At 42.0% G+C, this 14,254-nt stretch overlaps 3 protein-coding genes across 6 annotated transcripts in view; 1 reads left to right on the top strand and 2 right to left on the bottom strand.

The window, feature by feature from the left end:
• The window catches only part of fanci (FA complementation group I), a 15,024-nt gene extending 12,042 nt beyond the window's left edge, over window positions 1-2,982 (top strand). Inside the window, exons 29-37 of the mRNA XM_058075502.2 lie at window positions 835-900; window positions 978-1,074; window positions 1,168-1,355; window positions 1,446-1,502; window positions 1,605-1,664; window positions 1,760-1,831; window positions 1,934-2,029; window positions 2,100-2,207; window positions 2,281-2,982. Coding sequence (XP_057931485.2) covers window positions 835-900; window positions 978-1,074; window positions 1,168-1,355; window positions 1,446-1,502; window positions 1,605-1,664; window positions 1,760-1,831; window positions 1,934-2,029; window positions 2,100-2,207; window positions 2,281-2,343 — 807 coding nt within the window. The 3' untranslated portion in view covers window positions 2,344-2,982. The remainder of the gene's footprint in view (window positions 1-834; window positions 901-977; window positions 1,075-1,167; window positions 1,356-1,445; window positions 1,503-1,604; window positions 1,665-1,759; window positions 1,832-1,933; window positions 2,030-2,099; window positions 2,208-2,280) is intronic.
• Window positions 1,567-14,254, bottom strand: polg (polymerase (DNA directed), gamma). Of its 4 annotated transcripts, none has more exons than XR_013629276.1 (23): window positions 14,124-14,254; window positions 13,362-13,962; window positions 13,105-13,300; window positions 12,856-13,023; window positions 12,641-12,787; window positions 11,720-11,799; window positions 10,712-10,894; window positions 10,490-10,632; window positions 10,303-10,426; window positions 10,008-10,229; window positions 9,060-9,177; window positions 8,868-8,933; window positions 7,976-8,104; window positions 7,752-7,912; window positions 6,896-6,949; window positions 6,152-6,269; window positions 5,933-6,068; window positions 5,590-5,836; window positions 5,397-5,519; window positions 4,269-4,437; window positions 3,914-4,048; window positions 3,568-3,728; window positions 1,567-2,484 (listed from the first exon to the last, which is right to left on the bottom strand). XR_013629276.1 is itself a non-coding variant. In XM_078794149.1 (23 exons), the coding sequence occupies exons 2-23, from the start codon at window positions 13,931-13,933 to the stop codon at window positions 2,396-2,398; spliced, it is 3,615 nt and encodes a 1,204-aa protein (XP_078650275.1). In that variant the 5' UTR covers window positions 13,934-13,962; window positions 14,124-14,254; the 3' UTR covers window positions 1,568-2,395. The 4 variants fall into 4 exon arrangements, 2 of the variants coding, with proteins under 2 accessions (XP_078650275.1, XP_057931487.2); XM_078794149.1 differs by having other exon boundaries at window positions 1,568-2,484; window positions 3,840-4,048; XR_013629286.1 differs by lacking the exons at window positions 1,567-2,484; window positions 4,269-4,437 and having other exon boundaries at window positions 3,637-3,728.
• The window catches only part of unc45a (unc-45 myosin chaperone A), a 65,571-nt gene continuing 56,279 nt past the window's right edge, over window positions 4,963-14,254 (bottom strand). Inside the window, exon 20 of the transcript XR_013629315.1 lies at window positions 4,963-5,037. The gene's annotated coding sequence lies outside the window, so the exon portion shown is untranslated. The remainder of the gene's footprint in view (window positions 5,038-14,254) is intronic.

Below are 14,254 nucleotides of genomic sequence, written 5' to 3'. Positions count from 1 at the left end.
TGTGTCTCAAGACCCTGCAGTTGCGCAATATGTTGTAAATAAAAAGAGTATAAATGTGACTATAGTCGTGTTTTGTCATGTCTACAGGGCTCTAATAATGCTTTGTTCATTTTAATCTGAAAAAAATAATTTGTCTACCCACCAACTATATGTGGTTTCTTAAGTTTTTATTATTTGCCGTTTTATTATTATTATTATATTTATTTATTACTGATTGATTTTCTTTATTCTTGATTTTATTTATTTTTCATCTTATTTTGTGCAGAAAAATAAAAAGTAAGATATTTGAGAACAGTGGAATGTTTTATCAGAGCTTTTCTTGTAGAAAATCGGAACCAAAGCAAAATTTAATTTTTCTGTTTTTAATAAATGCGTTTTTTCGCCCAGACCCTAACTCCAGTGGCCCCCAGGTAAATTGAGTTTGAGACCCCTGCTTTAAACTTAAAAACTTACCACTTCCACACGGATATGGAGGATAACTATTAACAGTTATTTAACCTTTAACATGAACATTAATCAATCCAAAGCAAAGTTTATTCAGTTTTCTTTTTTTAATAAATGTGTTTTGTTTTTTTTTGAAAACCTGATGCGGTCCAGTCTCGCCCAGACCCTAGCTCCAGTGGCCCCCCAAGTAAATTGAGTTTGAGACCTCTGGATTAGATCCTGCAGTAAAAAGAGTGCATTGCAGTTGACACCCATTTAATACTGTATGCGCTACTGCCACCTCCAGGACTGTAATGGAATAGCACAATGAGTTTTCAGCATGGGTTGAGGTCTCACCTGCAGTGTTTTCTGTTCCAACCAGACTAGCTTTTATGTTTGTATGATGACTAGGATGTGGAGGTAGAAGAACAGTCCCACTTTGCTATTGTCAACAAGAAGACCGCAACAGCTGCAGCAGTAAGTACTTTTTTTTTTTCCAAAATACTTTGTTGAATTCTTAATATACATGTACCCCGTCTACTGTTTTGCTGCAGCTTCTGGTCTTATCCCAAGTGGACAAGGTGCTAGATGAAGTGGACTGGCTGATCAGTAGAAGGAAAAACCACACAGCCTCTGACAGATCAGGCCCTGGTAGGGACTCTTTTACGCCGATGCTGTTATTTGTGCCCGTCAGGGTATCGTACGGTGCAAAGACTTATTATAGTTTTGTTATGTTATAACAAGCCGAGGAGACCACACAGGCTGCAGGTCGGCAGGATCCTGTGGAAAAAGCAGTGACGCTGCAGCTCGGCACCCTTTTGACAGCACTGAATGAGTTGGTCCAGACCACACTCCAGCTTGGGACTTGTACCCTCACATTGCTGAGAGAACTGAGCCGCACGTACACCATCCTCACCACGCTGGTTAAATATGTACGTATTTCTGTACTTTATTATTCCTAGTGTTTAGATTTGAATCGAACCCCACTGTGATATATATACATGTATTTATCTACTTGACAGTACATCCAAATGTGTGCCACTCAAAGTGGTAAACTACCTTCACGCTTTGAGAAGCTGGTGAGAGCCTTTTTTTTGGGGGGGGGGGGGGGGGGGGGTCTGAGTCTTCTAATACGGCTTGATGTCATGCTAACCGAGTATTTTGTATGTGTTACTATGCAGGTAAAACTGTCTGGTTCCCACCTGACTCCACAATGCTACTCTTTCATCACATATGTCCAGGTTCACTTTTATGCATATTTCAGACTCCATGAACATATTACACTTTGGTTATTCACAAAGTATTACTGCTGGTGACGGTTATAATCCAACTCCAGGGTGGAGATTCGAGTACTTCGGGTGTAGATAAGAAGAAAAAGAAAAGGACTGAAGTGAACACTGTTGCTTCTGTAAGGACCCAGAACCATTTCATAATGAAACATACATTAAATACAGTATTTATTCTATAAATAAGTATATACATTACACAATTTTTTTTTCTTTCTGGGTAGGCAAAACTCCTCCGTGAAACAAAGGCTATTCCCAATTTAATCTTCAGCATTGAACAGTATGAGAAATTCCTCATCACTCTCTCCAAGAAGTCAAAAGTAGGTGTTCGGTGCAGTGCAAAAGAACTCTGTAAAAAATAAATGTTTAAATACAATAAATGTCATCCAGGTGAACCTGATGCAATACATGAAACTGAGCACATCGCGAGATTTCCGAATCAACGCTGCTACCCTGGACGCGGCCCTGCAGGAGCAGGACCAGGACGACAGTCAGGAGGTAAGCGTCAAAGTGGATGAATCTGTGTTGCTGCCCTCTTTCCGTGTTTACATTTGTCTCTATTCTCTTTAAGGCTGTGTCCCAAGATTTGGAAGAGACTCAAGAACCCAAACAGAAGAAAAAGAGAAAACAATGAGCCTGGATGCTCCTGTTGGTTCGATGCCGATGAGCCTCCAGGCAACTTGTGTTCACTTGTTCTGTGTATCCTTTCCCTGGGTTCCTTTATTGAGGGAGCCTTTGGTGATGTCAATTATTTGGTAGATGTCCAAGGCTTCACCTAAAAATCACATTATGTTTGTTAATGTTTTCTCGAATATTAGTTTATTTTTAACTAGGACTACATTTTATATGTATTAACACAAATGGTCACCGGTAGTTGCTGTCTTTTTGGCTGACATTAAAACTTCTACCATGGCTGTGGTTTGAGGAGTATAACTGCATTGTATCACACTGACTGAAGCTGGAAACCTCATATTACAAATATAGAACATAAAGTGGGCAGAAATATTTCAATATTGAACAAAGCAAAATTTGTTCTCAATCAGAAATCACTCCACACTCTTTATTGCTCTCTGGTTCTACCATATCTTACTTATTGTGTGGAAATATGGGCTAATAACTATAAAAGCAATCTTCACTCGCTAAATGTACTGCAAAAAAAGGTCAGTAAGGATAATTCATAATGCCGCCTACAGAGAACATACTAACTCCTTATTTCTAAAATCACAAATACTTCAACTTGCTGATATAGTTCATCTTCAAACAGCTAAAATAATGCATAAGGCTAAAAATAACCAATTACCTAAAAAATGTCATCCAATACTACAAGAACATTTGAAACACTTCTATGCTAGGACTACGTTAAAAAGCCATAGCATTTCAGTATGTGGAATCAAACTATGGAATGGATTGAGTAAGACCCTCAAACAATGCACAACGATGAGCCAATTCAAGAAACAATACAAGCAGTTGATGTTTGCTAAATACAAGGATGAAGAGTCTTGAACCAGTCATGATGTGCTATATATATCACTATATTGACACTTACTATGGTACCCATTATGTCATTGGATGCTCATATCACCTTGTACTTCGATATGTGAAAAAAAAATACTTAAACTATATTAGAAAGCAGGAAGTGAACAAATGTAACAGTTACTGATTGTAAAAGTACCAGATGGAGGGGTAGGATTTAATAAGCTTTGCTTCTTCCTACTCCTTTTGGACATGTGGAACTGTGAACTGATTATGTGATGCATTCAATTGTAATCTGATGCATGTTGAAATGAAATAAAACCAATACCATTTAGTTTGATAAATAACTACATTGCCTGCAAAGTGTATTTGTTTCTGTGCTCACCAGGTGGAAGTCCATATCTCCGTTCCACACCCGTTGGATTAGAGGGAGTCACGCAATCCATGGTGACTTCTTTCCTCAGACACGTGTCAATGTCAACTGCACTGAAGAAAGCTACTGACTGCGGAAGGTCTTGCATGCCTAATGCGTGTGCAAACATACTCCTGCAAGGGAGGGATGGGGGGATGGGGGGGGGCACATATACACACACAACCATGTCTATTGTTCTATTGTGTTTTCAGCCCAGAAAGCTATCTCGTCAGATGTAAACAAACCGTGTAAGAAGGTTGGTGATCTGAAGTGCCAGTGCCGCTCGGTATCGGTCTTCACTGCGGACAAGGTACCGTACCTCGTCGTGGATGCTGATGCAGAAGCGTCCGTCGATGTTGTGTTCCTCAAAGAGCCACTTCATTGCCACCAGCATCAGGTGAAGGTAATCCACTGCAGAGCTCTGGACCACCCAGTTCACCCTGCTGGTGATGAACTAACACAAGGGGAATCCATTAACGTAAATACAAAAGGTTGCACCAACACATTATATACTCATGACGTTCAGTTTGGACCTACAGAAATTAGCGCAGATACAAAAGCTGCGTAGATATTGTTATAGTTGTTTGCATGGATTTAGGATTAGGATTTCGACTTCTGATACGTTTATTTTTCTTGGGTTGAGGTTCAATTCCATGAACCAATTCGTGGCTCACCTCATCCTTTACCGCTTTGGGTTCCAGAGCTCTGCTAATCCTGCAGCCCAACACCGGCGTAGCAGGCTGCGGCGAATGAGCAATGTTCTCCAGTTTGTTGAACATGTCCGACTCTGTGCCTCCAAACCACAAACGTTTGCCCACCAAATCCCACTTTCTCCGACGGGATCTTATGGATATTCATAAGACAGCGTTAAATGTAACAAAGAAGATTCATTCATTCATTTTCTACTGATTTTCCTCACGAGGGTCACGGGGGTGGTGCTGGAGCCTATCCCAGCTGTTTTTGGGCGAAAGGCGGGGTACACCCTGGACTGGTCGCCAGCCAATCACAGGGCACATATAGACAAACAACCATTCACACTCACATTCATACCTATGGACAATTTGGAGTCGCTAAATTAACCTAGCATGTTTTTGGAATGTGGGAGGAAACCGGAGTACCCGGAGAAAACCCACCCATGCACAGTGAGGACATACAAACTCCATATACAGATGGAATTGAACTCGGGTCTCCTAGCTGTGAGGCCTGTGCGCTAACCACTTGGTCGCCGTGCAGCCAGAGCTCATTGTTCTCATTCGTTCATTCATTTTCTTCCGCTTATCCTCACAAGGGTCGCAGGGGGTGCTGGAGCCTATCCCAGCTGTTTTCAGGCGAGAGGCTGGGTATACCCTGGACTGGTGGCCAGCCAATTACAGGGCACATATAGACAAACAACCATTCACACTCACATTCATACCTATGGACAATTTGGAGTCGCTAATTAACCTAGCATGTTTTTGGAATGTGGGAGGAAAAACCGGAGTACCCGGAGAAAACCCACGCATGCACGGGGGAGAACATGCAAACTCCACACAGAGATGGCCGAGGGTGGGATTGAACTCGGGTGTCCTCGCTGTGAGGTCTGCGCGCTAACCACTCGACCGCCGTGCAACCAAGCAAAAATGCAACTAGAACGGTGGTTAGCATGCAGGACTCACAGCTAGGAAACCCGAGTTCAATTCCACCCTCAGTTATGTTCTCCGGGTACTCCGGCTTCCTCGCACATTCCAAAAACATGCTAGGATAATGGACAATTTGGCCAAGGGTGGGGACAAAGAAGATGATCTACATTTATTTTTCCTCACCGCTGTGAAGCCAGTCTATTGATCTTCCGCAACTCCTGCAGGGATATGCTTCCGTCTTCCTCTTGTTCCAGCTCAATTTCCAATTCATTGACCAGCCATTCGCCTTCCTCAGACAGTTGGTATCTAACCACAGAACAAAAGATTGCTAAGGTTACACAAACGACTCCTTAATGAATAAAAGCGTGTCGTGTACCTGCGTAGACCCTTTGTTAAAGCGTACATCTGTCTGGCCTTACTGGCAGCTTCTGTCTGAGTAAGGCGATGGTTGAATTGCATCAGTAGCCTTTCAGCAAAGGGCTGTCCTGCACCGTAGATGCGGCCGTAGTTAAACACCTTAGCGTGCTCTCGGCTGATCCCCACGGCATCAGCGGTGCGGCTGTGCAGGTCCGTGCCTTGGCTTTTCTTTCCCTGAAGGGTCATCCAGCCAAACGCTGTACACCCTGAATGCAACACGTATGACACAGACGTTGAGTAGATAGAACGAGTATTTCATGTATTTAAATTGTTTATATGTGCCCTATCCGCAGTGTACCCACCGTGCATGCCAGCAAAGTGAGCCTCCCCAAGCACAGCTGCAATCCACAACTCTTGGGAATCCACGTCTGCTCCGACAAGGTGGTAGCCAGGCGGTACTTGCACCATTGCCTTCAGTTCGCTGCCCACTCTGTCCCGCTGTAAACACCAAACATAGTCAACTGTTATGATTTTAACGTGTGTTTTTTTTTTCCATCGGTTGTGACGTCGGTGTGTCTTACACGTGCATTACTAGCAGTCAGCCACGTCGGCTCCACAGCACGCCGTGTTACCGTCCCAGCCGTGACGACCTGAGGTAATATCGAACCGTACTGACCCTCTTCGTCAAAATCTTTGTGTCTTGGGAAAAACATACAAATGATTTTCTTTCTGTCAAACAAGATGAAATGCACATAGACTCTGGGGTGGGCAAACTACGGCCCGGGGGCCACATCCGGCCCGCCAAGTGTTTGAATACGGCCCGCCCAATCTTTCCAAAGTATTTCATTTAAACTCAACATACAACCTGGCATCATGGCCTGAGCCAACCTTTTGATGGTTTTATCAATTTCGTTTTTTGACATGGTCTGTTGTTTACAAAGTGCTCCTGAAAAAAGGGACACAAGCACATAATAATAATAATAATTATTATTATTATTAGATTATTATAATTATTAGAAATATTATGATTATAATAATTATTATTAATTGTAATAATATTAATATTAATTAATATTAATATATTATTATATTAATTTTATTGTAATTATTATAATATTTTATTATTTTTAAAATATTTAAATATAAATATAAAATAATAAATAATAATAGCAGATTGCATGACAATTTTACAGATACAATAATACCAGGTGGACTGTTACGTGTAAAATATATAGTCTGCCCCCCCCCCCCCCCGTAAATTTTGTCATATCAATGCGGCCCACTAGTCAAAAAGTTTGCCCACCCCTGACATAGAGCATACAAACCTGCTCACAAAATGTGGAAGATCCCCCTTCCGCAACCACACCACCATCTGGGAGCTAAAGACAGGAATTACACTCAATTATTGCATTTTCAAAGTCTATTTTTAAAGCTTTTACAGCACTATACTGTCAAGGTCAATAATATACAGAATATAGTAAATACAGAATAAAATAATATACACTAATCCCTTGCCACGGCACGGCGGTCAAGTGGTTAGCGCTCAGACCTCACAGCTAGGAGACCAGGGTTCAATTCCACCCTCGGCCATCTCTGTGTGGAGTGTACATGTTCTAACATGCTAGGTTAATTGGCGACTCCAAATTGTCCATAGGTATGAATGTGAGTGTGAATGGTTGTTTGTATATATGTATATCCAAAAAATCATGCTATTCCGTGTGGAATACGGCCTATATTGAACTCTCACTGTGATATTCAGTGAGACACACAAGCACCAGACTTGATGCCACTTTGACTCACTTCCTCTAGCACTGGAATATATTTACAGCAACGCACTTATTTATGCCTTAAGTTGCTTTTTTCTGTTATGATGTTGACTATATTGCATAATACAAGTGTAACGGTGACCATAGGGGTGTTATTTCATGTCTAGAGGGCTCTAATGATGTGTAAAAAAACAGGTTTTCAGGTGCTGTAACTATAAAAATATTCAATTTAATAATGGAATCCTATTTCGTGGAATTCATTTATCGCAGTCCTGCATGGAAGCAAATAAACGCCGATAAACAAGGGGGTACTGTACTAAGAATACGATACAAGAATGAAACAAATGATCGAATATGCAACTATATCCATACAGTTATTATATTACTCGATCATCTGTTTAGAAATGATTGAAACCTTATACGCTTATGAGCATTCCTCCAGAAAGACATCATTTTGTTGATTTCCAAGGCACGCGTGGCGTTGGTTCCACCCCTCCCTGCCCTCAGCGTACCGTCCTCCATCTTAGACAGGAAGTCTTTAGAAAAGGGACTGCCGACGTTATTTTGAGTGCCGTCCTGAAAAACACGCACATGTCTTACACAATGCTGGTCAGTGAAGGTACTCTCACCGAGACCTACCTTATGTGGTAGTTTGAAAAACCAACACCCGGGTATATCGACATCGTTGTGGGGGCCAATTCCTTGGTGATAGGGGCAGTTACTCTCCTCTGGGGTATATTGGGAATTACGGTTGCGTTGTTGTTGTTTCTGCAATAAGAAATTAGATATTATTGTTCCATTAGGGTACACAAATGCAAGACGACAAAACAATTTTGAACATATAGAGAGCTAATATTACTGTATTTTCCGGACTATAAGTTACACTTTTTTTCATAGCTTGGCTGTTCCTGCGACTTATACATGTTACATAAACTGGACACAAAAAAACGCATTTATTAAAAACAGAAAAATGAATAAACATTGCTTTGGTTCCGATTTTCTACAAGAAAAGCTCTGATAAAACATTCCACTGTTCTCAAATATCTTACTTTTTATTTTTCTACCAATAGAAAATAGCGAGCGACCTAAACGGTAGCCTCCAAGTTATTTCCTTTAAACTTAAAAAGCCAAAAACTTACCACTTCCACACGGATAGGGAGGATAACTATTAACAGTTATTTAACCTTTAACATGAACATTAATCAAATGTAATATTTTTTTCTGGGTACATGATACCATACAGCATCCATATCAAACTTGCGCGGGCCGCACTAACATTAAACTTTCATATCAAGCCGGGGGCCTCAAACTAGTGTCCTGCGGGCCACATTTGGCCCGCGGGCCGCGTGTTTGAGACCCCTGTTGTAAAATAAATTAAATGCAACTTATACTCCAGTGCAACTTATGTATGTTTTTTTCTACCGAATTATGCATTTTTGGCCTTGTGCGACTTATAGTCCAGTAAATACGGTAATAGTAATAATATTGTGTAATAGACGTGTATGACAAAAGACACCAACATAGCGCATACCTCATTTGCTATTGCATTAGCTCCAATTTCATCTGTCAGATTCTCCAAAGATCCAAACTCCTCCACCTGATCATGAAGTAAAAAATATCTTTCATGCACACATTTCTTCTTGAGGGTTTGTTTATATTTGTATGGTGTCCAACGCTCTTAAGAGTATCTGGTAGTATCTGGTCCTATTACATTAAATGCTACCTTTGCCCAAACGGTGCTGTCTGTCCACATGAGATCGTCCGATGTCGTGCACTCCTCATATTCAGGCTGCTCCTTGCTGTTCTGCTCACAGTACTCTCTGTAAACGCGCTCGATCTCTCTGTAACGGTAATGGATTACATTTTTAAGTAGCTTCATGCATAATTTTTGTGACTTCACAGATGTAATTTATATAAAAGTTAAAACAGTTTTGGTCCCGGTATTGACCCCTGGGGTACGCCGCACAATCTATTTAACGCCATATTTCTTCCTGTTTGCTGTGAAGGAGGGCTGTACGGCGGTCGAGTGACCTCAAAGCTCGGAGACCCGAGTTCAATTCCACCTGTGTGGAGTTTGCATGTCCCCCCCCCCGTGGGTTTTCTACGGGAACTCCGGTTTCCTCCCACATTCCAAAAACATGCTAGGTTAATTGTCGACTCCAAATTGTCCATAGGTATGAATGTGAGTGTGAATGGTTGTTTGTCTATATGTGCCCTGTGATTGGCTGGCGACCAGTCCAGGGTGTACCCCGCCTCTTGCCTGAAGACAGCTGGGATAGGCTCCAGCACCTCCGCGACCCTTGTGAGGATAAACAATAGAAAATGAATGAATGAACATTACAATTTACTTTTACCCTAGTGGTTGTCTTGCATACGGGAAGGGACGTTGCAAAGGAGGGAGAGTGGATGTGTCAATAATCAGACCACTATGCTGGTTAGTTATTACTGTGCATTTTATAGGAGCAGATCCTATGTTCCATGTAGCTGATGTTGAGTTCTGAACTTTGTAACCGCTGGCGACCAGTCCAGGGTGTACCCTGCCTCTCGCCTGAAGACAGCTGGGATAGGCTCCAGCACCCCCCACGACCCTCGTGAGGATAAGCGGTAGAAAATGAATGAATGAAGCTTTTGAAGAACTGAAAGCTGGATTCATCAGACATTAAGACTATACCTGTGAGGGCAAACTGGACCTAGACTTCCCTCCTGGGAATTCAGGTTATCCCTGCGTCCAGGAACCAGATATCCCCATCCATGTTTCTCTGTGTAATGCAAGGGAAAACCATCCCACGTCAGACCCATCAGCTTTGGAGTCACTCTCATCTGAAGACTAATGAGACTAGCTCCAGGGGACCAGCCATCCTCGGACATCTTCTCACACAGCTTACGGTACCACCTAAAGAGGGGATGCAATGAGGAACAGTGGAAAGGACACAGGTAGGCTCTAACGTGTTTTGTGGAAATCAAACCCAGGATGTCCAGGCAGGTGTTGTTTTCTCTTGGGAAGTCGATTGACTGTTTCCTTCAGTTTATCAATCGCCAACCTATTGGGGCAACCTGCTGTCATGTCCTCCTCAGATGGTGGACCTTCATCTTGGAGCCCAGAGTTTGGTTTAATCATTTTTAAATTGATTTTTTTTTTTTTTTTTTATGTACCTTCCATCCAATCTGGAAGAGGAGGAACGATTTGGGATTCAGATGCTTTCTTGTTCTGTTTCCTCTTGCTGACTGGCAGTTTTTTCAGCTTGAACTCCTGGACGTCCCACTCAAGGTCCCAAAGCCAAGGATCATTTTTAAATCTAAGGTCAAATACATAAAATATGAAGTTGCTATGTTATGATATTGTGTTTTCCACAATGTTATACTAAATAGGCTCACCTCTCATCCTCCAGAAGCTGACATGCATCATCAGCAAGAGTCATGAGTGACTTCTTCATCTCTCGCTGCAGCTCTTCGTAAATGTCTTGGGAATCCTCCAGATATCTCCCCCAGTTTTGATTGACAGGAAGGTAGCTCACGCCCATCTCCAGCATCCCCGCAAACGTGACTGGGTGGGGACATCTTGGAAAAAGGTAAATCACTAAGTCAGTATGATGCTCTAGAGCAGGGGTCTCAAACTCAATTTACTTGGGGGGCCACTGGAGCTCGGGTCTGGGTGAGACTGGGCCGCATCAGGTTTTCCCAAAAAACTTTGGTTCCAATTTTCTATAAGAAAAGCTCTGATAAAACATTCCACTGTTCTCAAATATCTTAATTTTTATTTTTCTACACAAAATAAGATGAAAAATAAATAAACAAATCAAGAATAAAAAAAATCAATCAATCAGTAATAAATAAATAAATATAATAATAATAATAAAATGGCAAATAATAAAAACTTAAGAAACCACATATAGTTGGTGGGTAGACAAATTATTTTTTCCAGATTAAAATGAACAAAGCATTATTAGAGCCCTGTAGACATGACAAAACACGACTATAGTCACCTTAATCCTTTTTTTATTTACAACATATTGCGCAACTGCAGGGTATTGAGACACATGCTAACTCAAACTAGAGAGCTAGCGGCCTAAACGGTAGCCTTCAAGTTATTTCCTTTAAAATTAAATCGCCAAAAACTTACCACTTCCACACGGATAGGGAGGATAACTATTAACAGTTATTTAACCTTTAACATGAACATTAATCAAACGTAATAATTTTTTCTGGGTACATGATACCATACAGCATCCATATCAAACTTGCGCGGGCCGCACTAACATTAAACTTTCATATCAAGGCGGGGGCCTCAAACTAGTGTCCTGCGGGCCACATTTGGCCCGCGGGCCGCGTGTTTGAGACCACTGATCTAGAGACAGCAACACACAAGTGATAGGGTGTTCTTACCTTTCCATGAAGAGCGGTAACTCTTCTGTGAAGACTTGGTGGGTGGCTTCTACATCCATGGCGCAGTACCTCATTAGCTCCTGCAGGGGGCAGCAGACACAAAGTTAAAGGTTGAATTGGTTGCATTTAGATGGCTAGTTAGGATAAGATAAAATGTGCCTATTTGTCCCTCAGTGGGGAAATTTCCATTGCACAGCAGCAAGAGTACACAATATATGTGTATAAGAATACACGATTCCACATATAGTTGGAGGGTAGACATTATTTTTTTTCAGATTAAAATGAACAAAGCATTATTAGAGCCCTGTAGACATGACAAAACACGACTATAGTCACATTTATACTCTTTTTATTTGCAACATATTGCGCAACTGCAAGGTCTTGAGACACATGCTAACTCGCAAACTAGAGAGCTAGCGACCTAAACGGTAGCCTTCAAGTTATTTCCTTTAAACTTAAATAGCCAAGAACGTACCACTTCCACACGGATAGGGAGGATAACTATTAACAGTTATTTAACCTTTAACATGAACATGAATCAAACGTAATAATTTTTTTCTGGGTACATGATACCTTACAGCATCCATATCAAACTTGCGCGGGGGCCTCAAACTAGTGTCCTGCGGGCCACATTTGGCCCGCGGGCTGCATGTTTGAGACCCCTGAACTATACTGAATATAAAAAACAAAGTATTGCACAGATGTACATAGCGGTGTAGTTATCACTGTGAAACATTTTAATAAAAGGTATTAATTTTTGCAAACAAATTGGTAGATAACTAGTTTAAAAAACATGCATCAAAGTTACTGTGAAGTAGATACTCAAATATAGTTAAACAGATTTTAGTATTGATTGACTCCATTGTGCGTTTGACCTCATTTTTACTGTAATATTGTCATGCTGTGGTGCAACCATCATACCTGGAAGTGGTCCCTGACGTCCATCATGGTCCCCTTTACAAAGGTCTCTCGTGCCTCTTTCTGCAGCGGCGGCCCTCCCACGTACAGAGCATGGACATCGGCTAAATTATTAATACTGCTAATATTCACCCAGTCCCAATAACCAATCTGCACACACGTTTCACACAATGGTTAAAATATACATCTCAAGCTAAAAATGACATAAATACACAAACCTTGGGGCCGTCTCGTTTCTGTCCGACTTTCTTCATGTGTTGGGTGACCTCCTGGAGGCCCCTTCTCTTGCCTAGCTTGTTAGTCATCCATAGTGTACGCTGGAAGCCGGTTAGACCTGAGATAGCCATGTGTAGACTCATCGTGTCCATGAAGCGGACCTTAGAACCCTTAAAAAAAACAAAAAAACACATAAGTTAAATTCGTGTCTGCTTACGGAACCTAAAGTGAAAGCGATAGCAAACGCTGACCTTCAGTAAGTATTGCTCCTTAATATAAGATCGGTCAAAACTGACGTTATGCCCCACAATGAGACGCTCCTTCCACTGACCCCCTGGAGGACGGACTGAGTTCACCTGCGTCTCCAATGGGATGAGGTCAGCTAGGGTCAGCTGATTCGACCAGGAGTATCGCTCCTCAATTAGACGTTTGCTGCACCACGAGTACCTTGAAATAAACATATAATTTAGTTAACTTATTGTGACCCCGTATATACCTTATTTCTCACCAGTTCGTAGGAGACAAAGCAACTGCCACTGTAGGACACTGTCCCTCAGTTACGCACACCTCCACATCAAACACAAGCGCGGTCTCGTCTGGGAAATCGACCCTGTGACATTCCCCGTTGGGCCCGTAACGTGTCCAACCGGCCTCCCGTGCCCACTCCTGAGGCATAGTCGGAGGTTCTGCTTGCAGAAGCTTGGTGGCAGCTTCCAAGTAGGGAAGACTTTGCTTCTGCGCCAAAGTACGAAAATGCTCGTCGATATTGCGGCCGTACATTTTGGACAGCTTTAGCTCCACGTCGGGTAACAGTGAAGTTTCTCGTCCCCACAGCTGATGCCTTTGCAAGTGCTTCACACTGCGGTCCACAGATTCCTCGCGGTAGTCTGGTTGTAGACCACGAAATATCTGCTCGTGTAGGCTTCTGGACAGCATCTGGATGTTAAGGGGGTTCAGGCGGGTCTCTGTGGTGTCCTCGTTGTGAACCGAGTGGGGCTTTGTGGAGCAGAAAGTGCGGATCCATATCTTTATGTTGGAGATGATACATCTCTGCAGGGGGCGGCTTATGGCATGAAGCATCACCTCATCTGGGATTCAAACTGCAGCCACTAAATGAAAACAACCATATTACTTGGTGTCAAAAACACTTATATCTTACATCTACTGTTGCTTTACAGTAGCATAAACGTGATACATAATCACCTCAAACTTAGTTAAATTAGTGAAATAACGTACCAAAAGTGGGTTGTTTATACCAACTTGAACTTACCTGAGTCAAATCATGATTGCTTTGGGTCCATGTGATGCTAAGTCGGTTGTGTTTTTTTTCCGCGATAGGAAGAAAAGTAAGTAATACCGGTGACTATTATTACCGCGTTATTTCACGACTAAACTACAAAA

Source organism: Doryrhamphus excisus, linkage group LG1 (assembly GCF_037039965.1).
Source record: "Doryrhamphus excisus strain RoL-2023G ecotype Guam linkage group LG1, RoL_Dexc_Guam_v1.1, whole genome shotgun sequence".
NCBI classification, from domain to species: domain Eukaryota; kingdom Metazoa; phylum Chordata; class Actinopteri; order Syngnathiformes; family Syngnathidae; genus Doryrhamphus; species Doryrhamphus excisus.
This window is presented reverse-complemented; position numbering and strand designations above follow the sequence as displayed.